The 22,085-nt window shown below is 42.6% G+C and overlaps 1 protein-coding gene across 2 annotated transcripts in view; it reads right to left on the bottom strand.

The window, feature by feature from the left end:
• Positions 1-14,374: 14,374 nt before the first annotated feature.
• Positions 14,375-22,085, bottom strand: part of LOC103465717 (ethanolamine kinase 1) — a 34,064-nt gene continuing 26,353 nt past the window's right edge. For both annotated transcript variants that reach the window (XM_008410811.3, XM_008410810.3), the window contains exon 8: positions 14,375-14,486. In XM_008410811.3, coding sequence (XP_008409033.1) covers positions 14,405-14,486 — 82 coding nt within the window. In that variant the 3' untranslated portion in view covers positions 14,375-14,404. The remainder of the gene's footprint in view (positions 14,487-22,085) is intronic.

Here is a 22,085-nt window from a genome sequence, read left to right as displayed (position 1 = left end):
TCCGGTCCAGTACTTGCTTAACGGTGTCTGTTGTTTCAAACTTAGGTTTTACTGCTGCGTTCACAGGTTGTTCTCTTGCTTTGATCCACACCCGCTGTCCCACTCTGAATGGCACTTTGGGCGTCAGCTTCTCCTTTTTATCGCTGGAGCCCCGCCCCGTTTCCTTCGTGGCGAACGGTCGTTGGTTGAGTTCCATGGATGGGGCGGGCCTGTCGACTCTGTTTCTGTCATTCAGGGCCCGCCCTATTTCCACAGCCACGGTGCTCCAGCTGCTGTCGTTAGCATTCTTAGCTATCCAGCCTTTGACTAATCCAATGGTCCGCTCCACCACCCCGTTGGCTTGAGGGGTGTAAGGGGGTGAATAAACTCTTATCACGCCAAACTTCTGGCACCATTGGTCAACCTGCGCGTTACGGAAATGAGTCCCATTGTCCGTACGTAGCTCCTTTGGGATTCCCAGGACGCTGCACACTTGTTCCAGCATGCCGACAACACTGTTGCCATTAGCCTTCCTGGCTGCTTTTACAGTTACAAATCCCGACATTGAGTCCACCAGCACTAAAAGGTACTTCTCACCTTTTCTTCCCGTTATTCCCAAGGGGCCTGCTACATCCATGCAGACTGAGCCCCAGGGAATCGTGCTCTTGATGGTCAATCCTTCCAACCGCTGCCCTCGGCGGCCTGCGTTGTATTGTCCACATACTTCACAGCCCCGTAGCACGCGTTGGACTTGTTTCACTGGGATCCAAAGCTCATGCTCATCCAGCTCCTTACGGGTAGGCCGTACGCCTGCATGTCCAAGGGCTTCATGCACGCTCCGCACGACCTCATCCACGTATTCTTCTGGGACCTCCCGTCCTCTGGGAGTAGTGTCCCACTTCTCGGCTCCGACAAAGACAATTTTTCTCTGTTGGACATAACAGTCCACTTCATCATTTCCACGCCAATGAGCTCCCTCATGCGTGTGGGCTCGCTGGTGCTCCACCTGGAGCTCTAGTTGCATCTTTAGTTCAGCAATCTTCTTCCATAAGTCTCTATGGGCCACCGGCTTGCCCCTAGCTGTTTCAAAACCATTTTCTTCCCAAATGGCTAGGTCCTCTCTCAGGGCCTGAGCACAGTAGTAACTGTCCGTCACTAACCTGGCGCTCTTGATTTTCCTTTTGGTCAACTCCAGTACTCCTTCCAACACTGCTGTGACTTCTCCGACTTGGGCGCTGCCGGGGGCTTTCCCTTTCTGTCTGTACCTCTCTGTACCGTCTTGTTTCAGGATGAACCCCCAGTAGGCCACGTGGTCCGACCCTTTCTTTGATCCATCGGTGTAGAGTGTCCACTCTGGCTGCTCCGATGTCTCAGGCGCCTCTTGCGGTCGTCTCTTGTTTGGGGGCTGTGCTGGCCCGATTTCAAGCTCTGGGTCCAGCAAGATGTCTTCCCATCTTCCCCATCGGGTGTTTGTTGCTTTAGTACTTTCGACGGTGCCTTTGCGTAGGTACTTGTGGACCTGGCTCTGTGTGATGACTTTGATCGGTTGCCCTTGTGCCAGGTCTTTTAGCACACTCCAGTATCGTGCCAGTACCGCTAGTTCTTTCTCTTCTTGTGGGTACTTTTTCTCGACAGAAGTCAGGGTGTAACTCCACAGAGTAACCAGGCCTCCATTCTCGTTACTCACTTTGATCATAGCGTCGTCGTTTTCACAGCTGATTTCTGCCACCATTCGTGCTGACAAACTCCTCGGTTCCAGTCTCACGGCAGCTTGGATTGCTTTTCTTAATTCCTCCAGATCTTGTTGGTTTGCTGCCGTCCAAACCCATTGCCTCTGCCCTGCGTCTTCGTCCTCCTCCTTTTTCCTCAGGCAGTGATACAATGGTTTGGCATACTTCTGGTAGTTGGGTACGTGGTCCCTAACATAGTTGCACAGTCCCAGTATCTTCTGCAGATCATTCTCTGACTGAGGGGGCCGAATGTCCATTAACTTGTCCCTGTACCCATCCGAGAGTCCCAAGTCCGACGTGACTTGGAACCCCAAGTAATTCACTTGGAATTGTCCGAACTGGCACTTCTTGAGGTTCAGTTTTAGGCCTGCCTTGGTGAGGTTCTCGATCACAGTCCGTAACCTCACCAAGTGTTCTTCTTCGGTGTCATCGGCAATAAAAACATCATCTATGTACACAGTTGCCCCCACGTCTCCCAGTACTTCCATCACGGCTGACTGAAAAACGTTCGGTGAATTTTTATAGCCTTGGGGTAATCTCTGCCAAACATAGCTCTTGCCTTTGTGGGTAAATGCTGTCTTACCCTGGGACTGTCTCGCGAGGCGGAGAGAGAAAAATCCATTAGCCAGATCGATGCAGGACTTGAATTTCTTGACTCGTAGCGTCTTAAGGGTGCCTTGTGGGTTGATCAGGCTGGCTCTATTTGCCACCGTTCTCCGATTCAGAGCCTTAAAGTTGATTACTGGCCTCCAACCCCCTCCTGCCGATTCGGGTTTCTTCACCGCCTGAATGGGGCTGTTTGTGATAGGGTTGAGTTCCTCTCTGATGATTCCCAGGGAACTCAGCTCCTTCACTATTTTGTCCATTTCTTCGACTGCTCCTGGATTCAGGGGGTATTGCCGCACAGGGGGGTGCACCCCTCCTTCAATCTGGTGCACGAACCTCTGGCCCAAATCTCCGCAGTCATTCTTGAATCTGGCCACCTCCGCCGAGGCGATGATCTTAAGCAACTTCTCTTTCCCGGCCGGGGAGAAGTCACTCTCTTCGATTTTCTGCCCTGTCACTGCTGGTATATCCACTGGTTTGTACCAGCCTTGCGCTTCTGGTCCTGTCTGTGTCGGGCCGACTTTCACCAGTCTGGCTTTTAGACTTGTCAACCTTCGTTCGAGAGCACGATGATTACACTTTTTCTTACTTATTTCGTCCAAGTCTCTGACGGTGAGGAGGTTGTATGGACCTTTGATCCATACCACTCCTTTCCAGGTTCCATATGGCATTTTCTCTATTTTTCCGTTGGCAAATTGAACTTTTAGGTGTCCTGTTGTTTTTAGGTCTTTGCGGGTCATCGACACCTCTGCTCCAGTGTCCACTAGGTAGGGTACTCCTTCCACTCTCGCGTAGATCTCGTCCCCCTCCCAGTAGGCATTCTCTAGCGTGACCCGCGACCTGGACGTCATTACTGTGGCGGCCCTCCGGTCCCATTCTCACGGGCAACGCGGAGAGCCGTTTTCTGCTCAGGGCTTAATTTTCTGTACTCCTCCTCCGAGAGGTAGGGGCCTCCCCTCGGCTGGCGCGGGGGTGCTGGCTGGCCGCTTGGTCTCCCTTGCGGTCCTTGTGGTCTTGGCTGAAACGTTCTGTTCTGGAAGTTGGGCGGTGGCCTGCCCTGGTAGCTGGGTGACGGTCCTCCTTGGAAGTTGGGGGGAGGCTTTGCGGTGGTTTTGTTGGTCGGTTTCACCGTCTGACTCGCCTCCTTTTTCCTCTTCTCCTCGTAGTACTGCTGCTCCAGGTCGAATCCTTTCACGGCCACATCCATCTGGGCGACTGTGGTGCCTCTAATTGGCATCTTTACAAACACTATTTCTCCCCTCCGGCCTCTCGTCACGTCACGCAGCACTTTCACATACTTTGCCGGGGGGATGGTGTGCTTGAGGGTGTGCCAGAGGGGTTCCAACCGACTCCCTTTGTCGAGCCGCCCCCTGGCTCTTTTCACTTGAGATTCTTCGTCATCCGCGTCTTCCAGCACCAACCGCTCGTAGTTACTCTGGGCGGATTCTGATCCGACCATCGGGTCCGCAGTCACACTAGTCAGCCATAGCTTCTTAGCCCCTTCATGGGTGGTGGTAGACAATACTGTTGGCCAGACATCCTTCAAATATTCCTCATTGCTTTCGTTCCCATTTTTTCTTCTGATCACCAGTCTGAGGTTCTTGAGCTCAGCATAGGCATCCTGGCCGGCACCGGTGGCAACCGGCGGAGTCGGCTCCGTCCCAGGAGCCACAGGGCTCCGTGGCGATGGCCCTACTGAGGTTTCTGGTGGCTCTTCCTCGTCGGCGGACACCTCATCCAGCCTTTGCCGGGTCTCTCGGGAGTGCTTGAAGGCGGCTTTCTTTAGACGCCTCAGCATCACGTCGTGCATGATCCCAATGTAGTTCATCCTGAAGTTGGAAGTCAGGGAATTGTACACCGCCAGCGTGGAGCGGGAGGGCGCCATCAGAATATTGGCCCACTCTCCCACGGTCGCCTCGACCCCGAGGGTAACTCGGTCCTCCAGGCGGCCGGACCATTCTGGTGGTACCTGATAGTCGGTCTGGTCGACCTCCGGCACATACGCCCGTCTCCCATCTTTGGCTTGAACCGGGCCCCAGGTTATGTCTCTCGCCAGTCTTTCGGAGGTTCTCTCGATGTCATACACCTCCACTTCATTCTTCGTTCCTCGATGTTGGCCCGTTCGGAGTGGCTTGTAGTTGACCAGGGGGAGTCTTGGGTCAGAGAAAGCGCTCTCGTGCTCGCTCTCTTCCTCTGGGTCGCTGATGTCGCTGAACTGCGACTGTCGAAGGGGTGTACCCCAGGGGGCATTCAACGGCTGAATCTTTGCTGGTTTTGTAACTCCGTCCTCCGCGTTCGCCTGCGGTCCCTCCTTTGGCCGGTCCACATCATAGTTTTGTTGTCCTTCGTCTTCTGGTTCAATTGAGAGCTTCCGGATGTATTCTGCTGCCCTGTCTGCCGGTTCGACTGGATATGCTCTCAGTCTTACTTTCGCCGCCTTGATGACTTTAGCTGGTCCAACCGGAGTATCGTCCGGGGGGTCGCTCCTCGGGATCTCCTGGGGATGGTCGTTGGTTTCCGCAGGTTGACGTTCGGCGCGGTACTGCCTCTCCGTTTCCGCCGCTTTCCGCACGCCCTGCTCGGTCTGAAGTTGGTGTAGGTAGGGGTCAACCACTACCACCACCTCATGGATAGAGAAGAAGTGACTGTTAGTTGCGACTATGGACACCACCCCTCTCTCCGCGACCGACTGAGCGGTGTCTCCCCGCAGATCCGGTGACCTTAGTCCTTGCACGCTCACTACGACCCTTCTCATCCGTCGGTTGTGGGCGGTTATGAGGCCTCGCTCCAGGCCGTGCCACATCTTTTTCCGATAATCTTCGAGGTTATTTCCCTTCTTGTAAGCGTCGATAGGGACCAGGATAATCTCCCCATAGGTCAGGTTGTAGCCATTCAATGTGACCACTTCCCCATCCGTCATTTTGCTGCCCGTAGTTCTCAGCCGGTGTAGATCCTTCTGGTAATCGTCCCCAGCCTGGAGTTTAAGTTCTGACCTGAGCTTTCGGTTGTGGACCTTGTATCTCTCATCTGTGAATACGATCAGCCCATCACCTTCGATTTCCCAAGGTTCTCCGACGAGTTGATACACCTTGAGCCCAGTCTGCATTCTGATGTTGAGTGCTTTTTTTGGCAGCGGGGGCAGTTCTCGGGACCTTTTCCGGGTGTTTGATTTCTGAGTCTTTTTCTTGGGGCTATAAGTCCCTCTTTTGCCCTTGTCCGCGTCGCTCTCCTCGTCGTCCGAGCTGTCTCCTGATGGTGGCGGCGGTGAAGCTAGTGCCTTTCTCTCCGTGCTGTGGGCCTGCGGCAGGGGCTTGTTTTTTGGTTCACTCCAGAGGGACCATTCCTTTATCATTTTATCCCACTGCTCTATCTCGTGCTCCCAAGCCGGTGTTCCGCTCGGCTCTCCCTTACCCGACGGCCCAGGGAGTTCACCCTGGATCTCTCCATCACCGTCCCCTGTCAGATCTACTAGGGGGAGTCCCGGCTGAGGGGACGGGTTTCGGCTATCCTGCCGTGACGGAGGTTCAGCCACCTCCGAGTCCACACGGTCCCGTGCTTGGTACTCTTCTCTCTTTTTCTTGTATAGTCCGATCTTCTGCAGGACGTCCGTGTACTCGGGGTGGCGGGACGTTTGTCGGGCCAAATGGTTCACCAGGATCCCATCCACACCGGCAGCCAATGCCACCAGCTTTACTATGCCGTCGTACCTCTCAGACGGGCTATCCATCATCCGTAGTTGGCCGTCAGGCCACTCTTCCAGGAGGCCGGCGAACCACTCCAGCCATTCTTGAACTTCCGTCCTCTTGACGATTTTCACCGGGCACCGGGCGATCATCAGCCGGTGGTTGTGTTTGAGCTTGGGGCATAAGTAGATCTGTTGATTCTCCAATGTCACTTCCATCAGGATTCGTGATCCATTTGGGTTTCCAGCAAGATGGGCCTCGCAGAGCATCTGCTGATTTGGTGTCGTCCAGGTGTTGTACCCGTCGCCCAGCAGTATCAGCCTCACTGGAAGTTGCCGTAACCCACTTTGGGAGAGGCGAAGTCGTTCTTCCCTCTCGGTTCTGTCGGGGCTGGTATCCAGCTCCATGTTCGACGTTGGTGTGAGCCCTGCTGCTTCAGTTGCAGCATCCATGGTTGTCTTTGTCTCCGAGTCGCCTATCCCCCAAAGCCTCTCAGGGTACCTTAGAGCAGGGATGGGTCTAGGCTAGGTTGGCTACTGGCTTCCCTTCTGGATGCGATCGTTCATCCTCAGCTGAAGCTTTTCCCTCGCCTGCACGCTGTACAGTCACTGCAAGGGTCGCGACTGATAAGCCTCATCAGTCGCTCCCAACTCTATTCCCTAAGAGCTGGTCTCCCAAGTGAGCTATTCAGACCCTCTCGTCTGTTTTTACTGACTTGGTCAAAGTAAGGCCCTCCTACTCATTAGGGTCGAGCCCACCCAGGGACGCCATGTCTGTTACTACCAATAGTAAGTCCCGCCCACTCCTCACAACTCTTAGGACTCACTACTGCCCAGTTCTCTGTCTAACAGGTCCGGAAAACCCCCAGAAACTCGGGTCTTACCTTAGCGATAGTTTGTGGAGAATTATCTGTTTAAACTGGGGTCGGAAAGGACTCGTCTAGCTCTGACTACCTTCAATCCAGAAGTTATGACCTTTTACAGTTGAGGGGCAATCCGCTGAGTAGCCCTCACAACGACATAACCCCTACAACCACTCCTGTTAACGGTAGCTCCTTTCCTAAAATAACGGCACTTGTTAACGGCTAGATTAAATTTAGTGACTTAGAGTTAAGTCCCAAGGTCATTATTTTAACACTCACCAGAGGAAAACACAAAGCCACCCTGTCTCTAGCATCATGTATATTGTTTTACTATATTTAGGAGAACCAACAATAATCGAGACTGACACAATTAAACTCACTGTTCACAATTCTCATTAGAATCTTTAGAATTATAATTTTATTAAGCAAGCTTTAGCAGGGGCATATAACAACAAATTAATTTCCAAAAGTTATAAAAGAAGCAAAAATATAATGAAATCAACTAGGATTAATCACCTCCTTTCCTTATTCTCATTCCTAACCTGTTTCACTAAATTCACTGAGCGAGGCTTTGGGAGAAGCTGATCACCTCATACCCGATGGTCTTTGATCTCGGCAGCTGTAATCTTTTGCGGTCCTTGGTCAGAGTCTTTGTCCAGCCGGAGCAAAATCCTCTTTACTGAAGAGAAGCGGAGAGAAGGCTCACGCTTTCCATTGAACGTGCAGACTCTTTGTCTTTGAAAGACCTCCGTCTCTTTTCCAAGTCAGCTGCACCGGAGTTGAGAGCGTTGAGTAGAGGCGGAGGATTCGGTCGGATCTGGAACCAGGGGTGTTGGCGTGTGGAACTCGTCCCTTTTAGGCAGCGTGAAATCATGGAGTAGTTACCCTCGGTCCCTCGGTGTGATCCTCCGCAGATCTTTAGGCAGCTTCCTCTGCTGACTCCCTTTCTGCGCTGCGAACGAAGAACGCTCGTTCTGACTCGTGCATCGGTATTTATGCACTTGTGTTTCCATGGAACCTGCCCATCGCATTATGTCATTACCTGATGTCATGAAGGGCAGGGCTGCCTGTGGAAAGCACCGGGCTCTTTCTCAAGTTTTCCAATGACTCATCCCTGCCTCTCGCTTCATCGGGGCAGTTCCCGTTTTTTCCGTTGACCATCTGTTTCCAATTCTGCCGCACCCTTGTTTTCCTTCCCCATTTAGATGACTCACCCTTCTGTCCCTAGCCTTCTGCTCAGTGAAAAGTACTCTTATGATCTTTAATAATACATGTTATTTGTTGGTTAACTCAAAAGTACAACCTTTAGCCTTTCATAATGTAGTAGAATCAATGGATTTAAGAATACAGAGCATACATCATTATAATACTCACTTGATTAAAGGTACAGAATACATGTTTTGATCATTCATTACAAACATTTCTTCACTGGCCTGTATATTATTACACATTGCTTCATTGGCATGAGTATCATCATCTTATAATCACTTAACATTTATAATCATCTTTTAATCATTAATCAGGGTTATACTGTTATTTCCCAGGCCTTTATTCCATTTTTCTGCGTATACCTGGACAGATCTCACACCCATACCAGATTCCTCGACACAGATTTTATTCCCCTGTAATATTTGATTTAATTTCAAATTTAGGTCAAATTCAAATTTTTAAATACTCAATCTGAAATTGCTAAATGTTGTTGTAATTCATATTATAGCAGTTTCTACAAACAGTCGTAGGTTCTGATGAAGGATCTGCTGTAGAGGTCTGCATCCCAGCAACTCTGAATAAACCTCTGGCTGAAGATGCTGTTGTTGTTTGTAGAACATGCTCAGGTTTCTCTGCAAGTTTGTTGATTTTGGGAAGAATTTTTCTCTGCACATAAAACTACACATTGATCTACAGATAAAAGCAGAACAATCTGCAGATTAATGTGCACAGAACCCATTAAATCGGGTCCAGCCGCACTACTGGGTTTGTCAAACATGAAATGATTAAGAAAATAATTTTAGCTTGTTTCACAAAAACCTTTCTGGTAATAATTGTAATTTTATTTTTGTTACAGAGCCTAAAAATCTAAATTTGTCTTTACATAAAGCAAACACTTCCCATGCTGGTGTTTTCATTTCTACCGAGCGAACAATGGCAAACCTGAAACAGGTTTTATTCACATACCAAAGGGTCAGCATCCTTGGGGAGATATTCAACAATATTCAGACAGCTAATCAGAATTACCTGAATAAAAAAAAAAAGATTGTGTTGAGGAAAAAAAAAAATGAAGGAAATTGCTTTGACATGTTCTGGGTTTCCTTGTCTTTGAAGCGCTGCATAAAGGCATATACTTATTTTATAATGCAATTAGAAATGAAAAAAAAAATAATCTACAGCACTTTCTCGACAAAATAGGCGACGGACAAAGGACAATTTTTTCCTTTTTTGAGGCAAAGTCCTTGGGCCTTTGTGAGCGCATTAGTCCTGCTAATTAAATATTATATGCTAAACGAAAAATGCCAGCATGAAAAGCAGCTGGATTGTTTGACTCAAAGACACGGCTGCAGCCTTGATGAGAGGAAACTGTGCGTGACCATGAGAGGGTAAAGAACGTCATTGTTGCCGGTCGTCGCTTCATTTGACCCATCATAATTCGTTCTGATAATTCAACAATTCACATTCCCCCTTTGTGCTTCGTTCAGAGACGAAGACGGGAAGAAACAGTCATGCCCTGAAGAAGGACTAGCTGACGTGTCTGAGTGTGTCATGTTCACTTTGTAAAGTGGCGTGTGCTTCGTTTTGCTTTACACGGAAATGAATTGTTCTTCAGTTCAAACATAAAAGCCGCTATTGCCTCAAAGACCAACTGAAAAGCCGGCGGATCAGAAAGAGAAATTGTTCCGTCTAGGTCAGCGCTACTCAAACTTTTTCCACTTAACCTGTTTAACGGTCACGGAGCACCTAACCTGAGACTGCCCCGCGTCGCGACAACGTCTTAATATATGACGCAACCTGAAATGAAAATATTGGTCTCTTAACTCGCGTATTGTTTTCTTTGTTCATCCTAAAAAAGCGAGAAAGCCATGAACACGTCTATTTTGAGTTATTTACAGATTCAAAGCTTTCCTATGATGTCAAACTGGTAGAAATAATAAATTAAGTTGATGTCAAGTGTTTTGTGTATTAACATTAAAGGCTGTTTGTGATTTAGAAGCACAATTAAAGAAAAATAGACTTGAGTTGCTTTTAATAGAAACAAAAAAAAAATCATTTTCTGAGTCGTTAAAAATAAAACTGATTAATCTTTTTCTAGAATTGTATTCATTTATTTAATATTTTTGAATTAAATAAAAATAACAATAGCTGTTGACCTGAAAGCAGAGCATCATCCATTACCAAGCAAAGTCATAAAAAAAACAAACAGTTGTGACCAACTGGGGTGATTCCCACCGCTCACCGTTCGAAGGAATCCAGTCGCTACTAGTGAACGACACATCGTTCACTAGCAGCTCACTCAGCAGTAGTTCACTCAGCAGCTATGACTCAGCTTCCTCTGATCATATTATAGTCTTGGAGTTTTCGAAAGTTTCAGGCATAACTGGGCCAAAGGGTGCTCAGAAAATCCCCCTACAGCATCACACCACTACCACCACCCTAAACTATTGATACAAAGCAGGACGGATCCATGCTTCAGTGTATTTTCTGTCAAATTCTCACCCTGTCATCAGAATGCTGCAGCTGGAAACCAGACTCAGACGGATTACATTTTTCCAAATTTTCTTCCGACTACTAATGGCAGCCAGTGAGGTATTCTGCTGCTGTAGCCCATGTAAGTTCAGGGTTTGGTCTGTCGCGCATCCAGATACTATATTCTTTGGTTGTAATGGTCATCAAGACCCTGTTTGTCTTCTTCTTGATGCCCAACAGCAGCTGATTGGGTATTTTCACTTCTTTGGACCCTTCTCTGTAAACTAGAGATGACTGTGGTGAAAATCCTAGTAGATCAGCAGTTTTTTACTCAGACCTAGCCTTTCTGGCACCAACTGCAATGCCACAGACGGTCCCTGAAAGCCCCTTCCTCCCCATTCCAATGCTTGTTTTAAACCTCAGAAAATCATCTTTACTTTGCTCAGTGGTGTTAATTGAGGTGAGTGTAGGTCTGTTGGGGGACAGCTCATGAACACAAGTATGCAGAAGTCACCATCTGTCTGCGGAGTCACTGGCTACAATGACTCAAGATTTCGTAGTACGTGGTACGTAGAGGTCTTCGTGAAACAGCTGACCTGTCTGAGTTCAATGGCCAATAAGCTGCAGGGATAAATGAGGGAATTCAGTCTGACCGTGTGAAGGATGAGCGATGACTCGGTGCTTCCTTCATGTGAAACGTTTGGTAGTTTGGAGCATTGTGGTGTTGGTATTACTGTTGTTTCATTAGCTTTCTCATTTAATGGAAACACTCCAATTGCGAAATTGAGTTGTTTTTTTTCGACCCTTAGCAGAATCTTGACGTTTTGCGCACGTTTGTAATGGAAACGCATGCATACTTGATGTTAGCAACTTAATCCCATTGGCTGAGATTTCCCCATTTTGACTAGTTTGTATAATAAACTGGTCTTCACTGCACTGTGTTATAAACAGCTGGAGTAGATTGGATTTGATCTGTCTGGGATTGAACAAGTTTGATCAGCTTGTCTTGTATTTTGACCTTTTTTATGATTTGGTGCTACATAAATAAGCTGAATGGAGTTTTACAGAGTTTATTATGTACTCTGATTACTGACACGTTTAACAAATAATGAATATTAAATACAGCTCTGTATTTAAATGGTTTAAAGATAAAGGTAAGATAAACCTAACTGAATGTTTAACCACCCTTGTTTACATATTTTTCAATTATGTTACTCATGTTTCCACTTTCAAATAAGACGAAGCTTAATAGAACAAACCTGAGTGCTTCACAGGTTTGTTTTTCGTATAATTTTCCAAGGTTTTTGACCCTCTAGCATACACATTACCTCTTTCTCCATAAATGTCAGATTGTGCTCCGTAAATTAAATCATTACTTAAATGTAAACATTTCCATTCCTTGAAAAATAAAGTGTCTAAACGTTAGTAGCAGACAAGGTTATGCTTCACCTGAGAACGTGTCCCCGTCATTTGTGCCTCAGGGAGTCTTTGCGTTGATTCAAGGTGTGGTGACCACACCAACCACATGAGACACGACTGCAGCACCTTTGATCACTGGAAGCCTCTTTTAAACACAGCTTTTCATTTCTAAAGCTCTTGAGGCCATAAATTAACATAGGAAGAATCTCTAAGTGGGTTGTGTTGAGCCTATTAATCACGTTGCTCATTTATGTTTACTTATGTTATTATGTTTAACTTGTAGTTATCTAACCACGATAGCAGTTAAGTTTGAGAGAGGATGACCCCGGTCTGGAGACTACTAGAGGTTTCGTCGTGTTGCTGAGGCGTTTGTGGATGAACATATGAGCAACTGTAAATGCAAACTAATCTCAACCCAAAACAATCAAGTTCCTGTGAAAGAGACGAAGATGAAGTTGGATCTGTCCACAATCACAGTGGCTGCATCTCCTTTACAAACGTGATCTTTGTCCATATTCCACCAATGTTGCATAAAATCCAACGTGCATCGATTAAATAAGAAACACAATTAAAATGACTTGTTAGTACTTTGGTCCATGCGATTGGCCGCGCTGTCATCCTTCAACCACTTCCTGTCAGCTTCTTCTCCGTGGTTTGCGCCAGTGGCAACGTCTAGTCATTGATCGTGTGACTTGGGCGAAACAAAAGTGTTTCCGTTGCAGTTTTGCTAAAATTAGCCAATATGGAAATGGCCAAAAAAGAAATAAATAAAACCTCATCCTAGCGCCAAAACTTTTTATCGAAAAGGATTTCCGTTAAGCAAATTTATGTTCGAAACGTCAAATTATGAAATGCAACTAGCGAACCCAATCACAGATCCAAATTGACAAATTGCTGATTTCATGAAAGTGAAATTAAATTTGCTGAGTCATCAGACAAGAGTTACGGAAAACAGACGACCTCACAACCTAAAAGATGTGGAGGATGTTTGGAAGGTACAGTAACCAAATATAACCAAGTCCAGATGGCAAGCTGTTAGGAACCTTCCGAAAACGACCGGAACCAAATGACCCTTTAGAAAAAATATTAGCTCGAGGCTCATTTTTAAAATTACATTGTTCTAAATGAAGATCACACTACAGGTGTTTTGAAGCAAAATAATAGAACCAAGACATTTAAACAGGGATGGTTAATTTTTAGAACGCAGCTGGTTACTTTAGCATCACATTGTATTTCTAGCAAAAACTTAAACCAGAGAAACAAAACAATGCAAAACAAAAAAAAAGATTTCAAATGATTTGCAAGCAGTACACACAGATTTTTGCAACTTTAGCTAACTTTTTCTTTAATTACCTTTCCTGGCATACATATATTTGAATCCTCCCTAAGTTGCTCTCTGTAATAAATGGAGAATGTTAAACATTCAGTTAAATCAACTGTGATGTGACGTATGACTCAAGCCGGTTCGTGCTCTGCTGACCCATTCTTTCTAAATGACACAGCGAGTGTCATAACGGCATAACAATAAAAACAATGTTTTATGGCTAATTTTCTGGCACTAGATATAATGATAAGCATTTTCTGACAGAAAAAAAAGAGTATAATTGTGGCATCAATCTAGTTTTTGAAAGCTATAGTGTTCGTGGTGTGAAGACCAGCTTGTCAGCAAACAGACATCAGCTCAAACACGTTGCCTTTCTCTCCTTCAAGAGGCTTAAAAAACAAAAAAATCAAACGACAAAGCATGAAAAAGATGCAACTACCTCAAATGACTTGTGTTGTTAAGTCATTCGGTGTTTCACAAGAATTTCAAGGGCTCAGTTCGTGTCAGATTTGTTTACCTTCTGGTAAATTAGCAGCTTGTTATGCTGCAGCAGGTTAAGCTAGGCGTTAAGACAATTTGAACGCTTTAACAATGCTCCACTCATTTCAAAGGAAACGTTACGCTACCTAATGCTGGGAAACTCTGGAAAAGGTGCCGACAGCTGCTGTACAGCGTGCTCTGAGGAAACGGAAAGATTTCCCAATAACTTCCAACTTTGACTAAGCTGACATGAAAACTTGTTTTCCATCAGGACTGTGGTACACGCTCAATAAGCCCACAAATAACCCTCTTATGGCTTTTATGATCAGGCTCAGTTTTTGTGGCTTCATGCAACTTGGCTGTGGGAACAATTAATGCTTTTCTGGCATGAGCTTTGTTTCAATTTGCCAAACAGGCTTATCGGCATAGTGACTGTGGTAAAATAAATATTCAATAAATCACGGCGATAGCAAAACACATTAAATCTCCCTATGGACTGAAATAACAAACAAAAGGAAACACTTTTACAGGCTGGCTCCTTTACGTTGACGCTTCAGCAATGGGCTTTTCGAGTGTCGTGGCCTGTAAAAAATAAAATAAAAATGACAGTGGATGAGGTCGCTTCAAGGTTTAATTCAATAGTCTAGTTGGTTAACTGGCTCGGCGTCAATTCGAAGTATTCTTCTTTCTTCTCAAAGTAGTAGCTGAGTCGAGCTTTGGCGTACCTGGGGACAAAACAGAGAGCAGGAAGTAGAAAGAAACTGTGATGGAATTGGGTTTGAATGACACTTGAAATACATCTTTAACCAGTTTCAACATTTGTTTGCATCTGTGTTGTTTTTATTGAGCACATCACCCCAGTTCTACCTCGCTCAGTTTCTACACTCCGTTAATCTGGAACAAACTTCCAGAAAACCACAAAACTGCTGAAACACTGACTTCCTTTAAATTTAGGCTGAAAATCCACCTGTTTAGAGCTGCCTTTATATTATATATTGATACAAAACGTTGAATCAATATATAACTCGCTAGATGATTTTAATTGTGACATTTGACAAAATGCTTGTTTCATAAAGCGTTTTTTAATTTTTTTATTCAAAGCACTTTGAACAGCCTTGTTGCTGAAATGTGCTAAACTAAAAAAACGTGACTCCTGTTTGTTTTGGTTATTTCTAACGTTGTCTCTGTCATTTCATCACAACGCAGAAATCCAAGCTTCAGAAGGACGTAAAAGGAAGAAAAAACATACAATAAAAATAGAGTACAAAGGGAAAAAAAACATATTTATATTACTTGATCAGTTGCAGCGTATTTTAATAGATTATATAACAATTCTCAGTTTGACGCACAAACGCTATGATAAAGTTTATTGTGGTAAAGAACTCAGGTTTTCTGGATTACATATACGCATCATTCACTTGTCCCTAAAACTAAAGACCAGGAGTTATGAACTGAAAAATATGATCATTTAACTAACGAACTTTTGGAATAAGCATTTATGAAATTGTCTTCCACATCTTTTCTTTATTTTTACGTGACTTTATTCCCGTTCAAACAAAGTCATGTATTGTTTCAAACCTAAAAATGATCATTTTTAACACGATTATATAAAATTGTTCTATTAGCAATAGTTTTACTTTCCAGAAATGTTTGGAAGTGTAAATCTTAAATCAAAGCTCAGTTCCACACAGGAATAAATTATGTTTAAATAGTTACAGTATTTCATCAAAGCACTGGCATAAATGTACATTATTTCATCCCAGGCTCATCCTGTGAATCTGTTACTTACCTTGAGTGTATTGGTGTCATGTGGGTGTATTGTGAGAATGCATTTATATTAAAAACAGAGTGTGGAGCAGTCAGACATTTCAGTAACTATAAACCCACAAATTAGGGTGCTAAATAAATGTTATTATCATCTTTGTGTTTAAATGTCTCTCGATTTAAGCGAGTTTTGAGGAACAGGGTTGCTGTGAGAACTGAATCAACAGACTGAAGTTATCCAATAATGAGGTGCTTCTAAGGTGAAGTCACATTTCTGGGGAAAAAAATAGCTGTTAAAGTAAAACTACATTAAAAGTGTTAAGTATGAAACAAGTATGAAGTGTAGCTTCTTCTAATTTAAAAAATATAGCTGAAAGTGGCCTTTAGTTTGGAGTAAAAACTACAAAAAAGATCAGCTTTAAATGAAGTGATCTTATTAGATGTTAGCTGCTAAATGTTAGCTAGTTAGGAAGTTTCTTTTTTATTACAATAATATGTACAACAAGTTAGGTAAACAGAAACTAAACGAACGATGAGGTTTAAGGAAAGTAACAGCAAAAATTACAAACAGGACGAGGTTAAATACAGCAGTTAATCTGTTACATGAGAAATTCGTCACAAATTGAATTCATCTTTAAAGCTTTAGTGTTGGTGCAGTATTTAAGAGAATACAAATATGAAGAAACATAGGCATAAAAAGCATTACATTTGGGTTTCAATTTAAGAAATTTGCAGCTGTGGATATTACATTTTGCTAAAATTAATATTAAATTTATAACAAATACCTTATTTTGTGGCGTGTTTAAACAGAAAAAGCCACATAAAATAGTTTTAAAGTTAAACGGTACATCTATTTCCACTTTTCTTTTTAGGAGTAAAAAAATATCTTTCCAAAGTATAAGAACAGTCCCAAAAAAGATGAGTTACGGTTTCCTCAGAATTGTGACAAAATGAACATAGAGGGTCTACATTAGGGTGATATTTAAAGATTTTACTATTAACAGGACAACATCTATGTAGAATCTTTAGAGACACTTCTCGAATCTTATTAGTTATTAAATATTTCTTCAGCAATAACCAAACATCCTTCCAGCAAATATCATTAAATATATTGTCTCAAAAAAAAGTAGAAACTGGTTTGCTTATATGATCTCTTATTATTAGTTCTATAATACATTTATTAGTTTTTCTACTTTAAAAAAATGGGTCAGATTTACCAATGAATAATTGTTCTGTTAAGTGTTGAACAGAGGATGACAGTAATATTTTCACCCCAGAAGGAAAAGCATCAAATACGATTGCAAATCCTTTAGGCAGTACAGGAAAATTATATGTGGTCAGAAATTCATCATAAGAGTAAGTATTACCTTCTTTGTTGAAAATCTGATGTACACAAACAATGTCAAACCATTTTTTAAGAAAAATAGATTTATGTTAATAGCAGATGTCTTTGTTATTCCAAATATAGTATTTGTGTGGGGAAAAGTTATGTTTATGTATTTAATTCCAGCAAAGCAGTAGCTGTTTATGGAAACTGGAAAGTTTAACTGGGATTTTGTTCAATACTATAGTTACATCTTAAAAGAAAAGATAAACCACCAAACGCCTCACATACATATGTGGATATAAAGTTCCACAGCGAGTTTGGATTTAGAAGATACCTTTTGATCCTCTTGATTTTAAAGGAAGAATTTGAAAATCTAAAACATTAAATACACCAGAGCACAACTTGTTTGTCATTAAATGTTTCCTAATAAGATGAACCTTTTTCGTCCAAATAAAATCAAATAATATTTTATCTACTTTTGAATTGATCTCATTGGAAACTTAAAGTGCTGAACTAGCATAAACCAAACTGAAGACCTTCAGCTTTAGACAGTGAGACCCAACCAGAGATAGATAAATCTCTCTGTAACCACATATAAATTTTTTTTTGGATTAAAGCAACAAGGGGCTTAAAATTTTTATTTGACCTTTGGTTTTCTTCTTTTGTAATGGAGATACCAAGATATTTAACTTTATGTTTAACAGGGATTCCTGGGATTTCCGCTTCATGGCAGGTTTTATAGGAAGCAATTCAAATTTAGAGAGATTAAGTTTGAGGCCAGATGCTGAAGAAAATTCATTAACCAGCTGAACAGCAATATTTATTTGAGAGCAATCTTTTAAAAATAGAGTCGTATCACCTGCCAGCTGACTCAAACATACTTCTCTCTCTGCAATTTGAAAACCCTTTAAGCCGCTGTTCTTTATGAAATGTGCTAAAATTTGCATAGGTAAAAGAAACAAAAACGGTGAAATTGGACAACCTTGACGAATTCCACGCTCAATATTAAATCTACAGGTGGTTCCATGAGATAGTTCAACTGAACTGTTACCTAATGCATATAAAGTGCGTATTGACTTTTAAAACTGCTCACCGAAGCCAAAAAGGTCGAGTGTTTTAAACAGAAATTCTTGTTCCAGTGAATCAAAGTCCAGAAAGAGAATAAAACAGTTTTCTGATATTAAATCAGAGAAATCTAATAAATCTAAAACAAGTCTTATGTTATCAATTATATATCGTCCAGCCATACAGCCATTTTGAGTTTCTCCAATAACATCATTAAGTATGGATTTTAATTTATTAGCCAAACATAGAGCATGTATTTTATAATCATTATTTAATAAAGTGATAAGGCACCAATTGTCTAAACTTAATGCCTCTTTGTGCGGTTTAGGAATTAGTGTAATTAGGCCTTTACGTAGTGATGTTGGTAGTTGTTCTTTATATACTTTCTGTAAAAACATTCAATAAAAAGGGTAGAGAATAATTTATAAAATTCAGATGTCAGCCCCTCGGTGCCTGGGGATTTTGTTTAATTTAAGTTTTTTAACAGCATCCAAAATTTCTGCAAGTGTTATATGTGAATCACAAACTGATCTTTTTGAGATGGTTTTAACATCACCAAGATTCTTAAAGAGATCATTCATTTGGGTACCTGAGATATTTGAGGTATATAACATTTTATAATAGATCTTAGATATCTCTTTTGGATTATCTACAATATTACCATTTGAGGAGAGTCTATTTATATTATTTTTATTCTGTCTTTGTTTTTCTAGATTAAAAAAGTAACTGGATTTCTGCTCACCCTCCTCCAACCATTTCGCTCTTGATCGAACAAACACACCTTTAACTTTATTTATGTATCATTGATCTAGTTTTAGTTGTAATGATGGAAGTTCTGCTTGCTGTGGTTCAAACAGGTTTTCTGGCAAAATGGATGATAGAGCAGTAAGGTTTGTTATCAAAGTATTTTCCTCTACTTTTTTTCCTTTCTTTGTTTAGAACCAAATTCCATAAAATATTTTCTTAGCTCAAATTTTAAAAGTTCCCATTGTTTTTGACAATTACCTTCCTCTGCAGCAGATCTCATGTCTTATTATTTCCCTTAGAGTTTCATTTTGCAAGAGAGAATTATTAAGTTTCCAATGAGCTGGATATCTCTGAATTGGTTTGTTTGGTGATAAATTTAAAGTGAATACAATTGTTTTGTGGTCTAATAAAGGTGTCGGCATATTTTCTGTTTTACAGTTCAGTTGAGTAAGGGATTCTGAAATTAACCAAAAATCAATGAACGTAATGAACCGGCTCTGTTTGTCCATGTAAAGTCTCTTCTACCTGGATTATTAACTCTCCAGATATCAACAAGGCCTCTTTCATTTATGAAATCAGATAAGAAAGAACTACCTGTAATGTTTTGCGGCCATGCTTGAGTAACCATAAATGTTTCACAACAGAAAAAGTTGGTGACAATAACAGAAAACTATCAACATATAATGACCATTAAGTGAAAATAACCTTCTCATTAAATTTGTGCTCAAGAGTTAGAGTTCCAGCTGTTTCCATGGGACATCCATAAATCCTCGCCCCATTGCCATTTCCAGAACTTGTAATCTTCATTAGACGAATGTGATTCTGAACCAAGCAAAAGTTTGCATCAAAGTTTTTTGTGTAAAGAAAAACTGCCTTTCTTTTACAGTGATGTCTCTTAAGCCTCGAGGGTTAACTGAAATAAACTTTAAAGTAGGAATGTTTAATTGGAAGGATAGAAAAAGTCAGAACAGGGACCTAACTCCTCTTAAACTGGATGAAACAGCGGAGCTATTCTCCCTTTAAAACAACATATCCATTAGAATATTTCTTTGTTTTCAACAAATGCTCTCCCTCCGACGAAATATGCCATCTTTTTCTCCTCCCTCGCCTTTTGGATGATGGATGATCTTTTGTCGCGATCCTCCGGGGTCGGGTCTTCCATGAAGCGCAGTTTCCTCTGAGTCAGGTAGACATCTCCCACACGGCATCCCGGTAATGCCTCATAGCGAACTGGATCATGACGTCCCTCGTTTGGGGTTGAACCCTGGCCGTATTTGATCTTCCGAGCCTGTGCACTGTGTCGATTACATCCGAAAATTTTTCTTTGTGGCTTGGAACTATATTTTGACAGATGTCAATCTCTTTCATCCTGAGCTCTTCCCCTTAAACCTCCGGCAAACGTAAGTTCCAGCGGCATTTATAACACGCTGGAACGCGCTCAACAACTTGATTCTCTAGAATTTAGATTTTTTTTTCTTCAGCCTCATCAATTCTCTTTACTGTGGTCTTCAATGTTTCTTTGAAGTCTTGCAAATCAGTGGAGATAAATTCAATTGACCTCTTCAGATCATCCATAGATTTTTCAAGGGAAAATCCTTGCTTGCTAATAGCCAGCATTAGCTCCTTTACAATATTGTCTGCCATTTATTGCTCCATTTGACCTTTTTTGATGTTAGTGGATGTTGTAGGGGTAAGATGGGGGGTTATCATTCTTTCTCTTCGTCGAGGGATTGGTTGGCTTTTCTAAAAGCCGATTTTCTAAAAACATCCTGGAGGAAGCTCCGGTAGGCGTCTATCTTCACCATGATCTTCCAACTACTTCCTCTCATCTTCTTCTTCGTGGTTTGGACTAGTGGCAACGTCCGATTGCCGATCACGTTACTCGTGTGACATGAGTAACGTGGGCCTCCAGACGGATTTATCTAAAGGGAAAATGAGCTGCTTTGTCTATACAGAAAAATTAAATACTTTTCTTAAGAATAAAGATTGAGATCTCTGTTCTATTTGTGATGTTCAGACTGTATTTATTCCTATTTATCTGCCGCTGTTTGTTCCTACAGCCTAGATGTTGTTTATCCGTCACCGCGGATAGGCACAGGCGAGGATGAACCCTAAAAGTAAAGTGTTATCTGCCAAGTGAGTTGCAAGGTAATGTACAATAATGTCGTCCTTTATTGTGTGTTTTACAAAAAGTTCACGCGGGAGTTTTCTAGCCCGTGGTGGGCACGGCGCCTTTGTTCGCAGACGTTGCGAATAATAAAACCGCATCGGGTCTTTGTTGGATAAAGTACTGAGTCTGAAAGCTTCAGAGGACAGCTTAACGGTGATGATGAAAGTGGTTTTGTGCTCGCTCCTACCTCACTGTGTTTGAGCGTCTCGATAAATCTGATGTCTGAGTACGTTGTTGCCCTTGGCCATTATACTATACCCCTTTGAAATGAAGCGAAGTTTGAAAAGCGAAAGAAAATGGAGGCACGGAGAGGAGTTGGTCCTTTAATTAGTGCTTTCACTGAACTCCTCAATGCCGAATCGGTTTTCTCGCTCTTACCGCTTTAGTGAGACAAAAAAGATAATTCAGACACATGCTTTTCAGATACTTGTGTGCCATCACTCTGCTACCCTTCGTGCATTTTCCATGTAAAAACCCCGAGCTCCAATTATTGTTCCAGAGTGAGCGGTCTGTTGTCTTCTGCCAGTGGAATTATTTCCTCCTTGTTGTTCCTGCCACTCCAATCGGAGACCCTTCAACACCAAGATTATGACAAAGACACATGCTTTTGGTGCAGCTGAATATGTGCCTACAATCCTGGGAGAAAGAACAATTTTTTTTGGTGTTATCCTGGCAAAACTCAGCAGACGATTTTCACTTCGCTCATTATGGCTTGGCGAGGTTTCAGAGGCATTTCTTTCTGGACAGGCTTAATCTGTTGAGAGCGACGGGCTCCCATTAGATGACTGACAGTTTTCTCTCGCTCAGACAAACGCAACAACCAAGGTGTCGGAGCGCAACGAGAGCTCATGATATTAAAACACCACAACAAATGTAGTCAAAGTGAACCTTGTCTCGCAAAGCGCTATCCGGTTACTGTCAGCATGTTGACTTTGTCTGGTGTGGCAGGTCTGAGGTGTCATTATTGGTATGTGCTTTAAAGAGACGGTATTATGTGTTTTCCAGGCACATGGTGCCATTTCATAGAACAATTAAGTAATTATGTTAACTTCAGCTGTTATAAAAATGCTGTATGACTTAAAAGAAATTTGACTTTGTAATTTAATGCCTTGAAATTGGGCCTCTGTCTCTTTAAAAACTCCTGCTCTCTCTGAAACTCTGCCTTCAGGAAGTCATCACAACGTTGTTCTTCTATTAACCCTTTAACAATGTTTTTACCAGAGTTTCAGAGAAATATATCCTATGACGAAC

This window comes from Poecilia reticulata, chromosome 6 (genome assembly GCF_904066995.2).
Source record: "Poecilia reticulata chromosome 6, P_reticulata-male-v2, whole genome shotgun sequence".
Classification (NCBI taxonomy): domain Eukaryota; kingdom Metazoa; phylum Chordata; class Actinopteri; order Cyprinodontiformes; family Poeciliidae; genus Poecilia; species Poecilia reticulata.
This window is presented reverse-complemented; position numbering and strand designations above follow the sequence as displayed.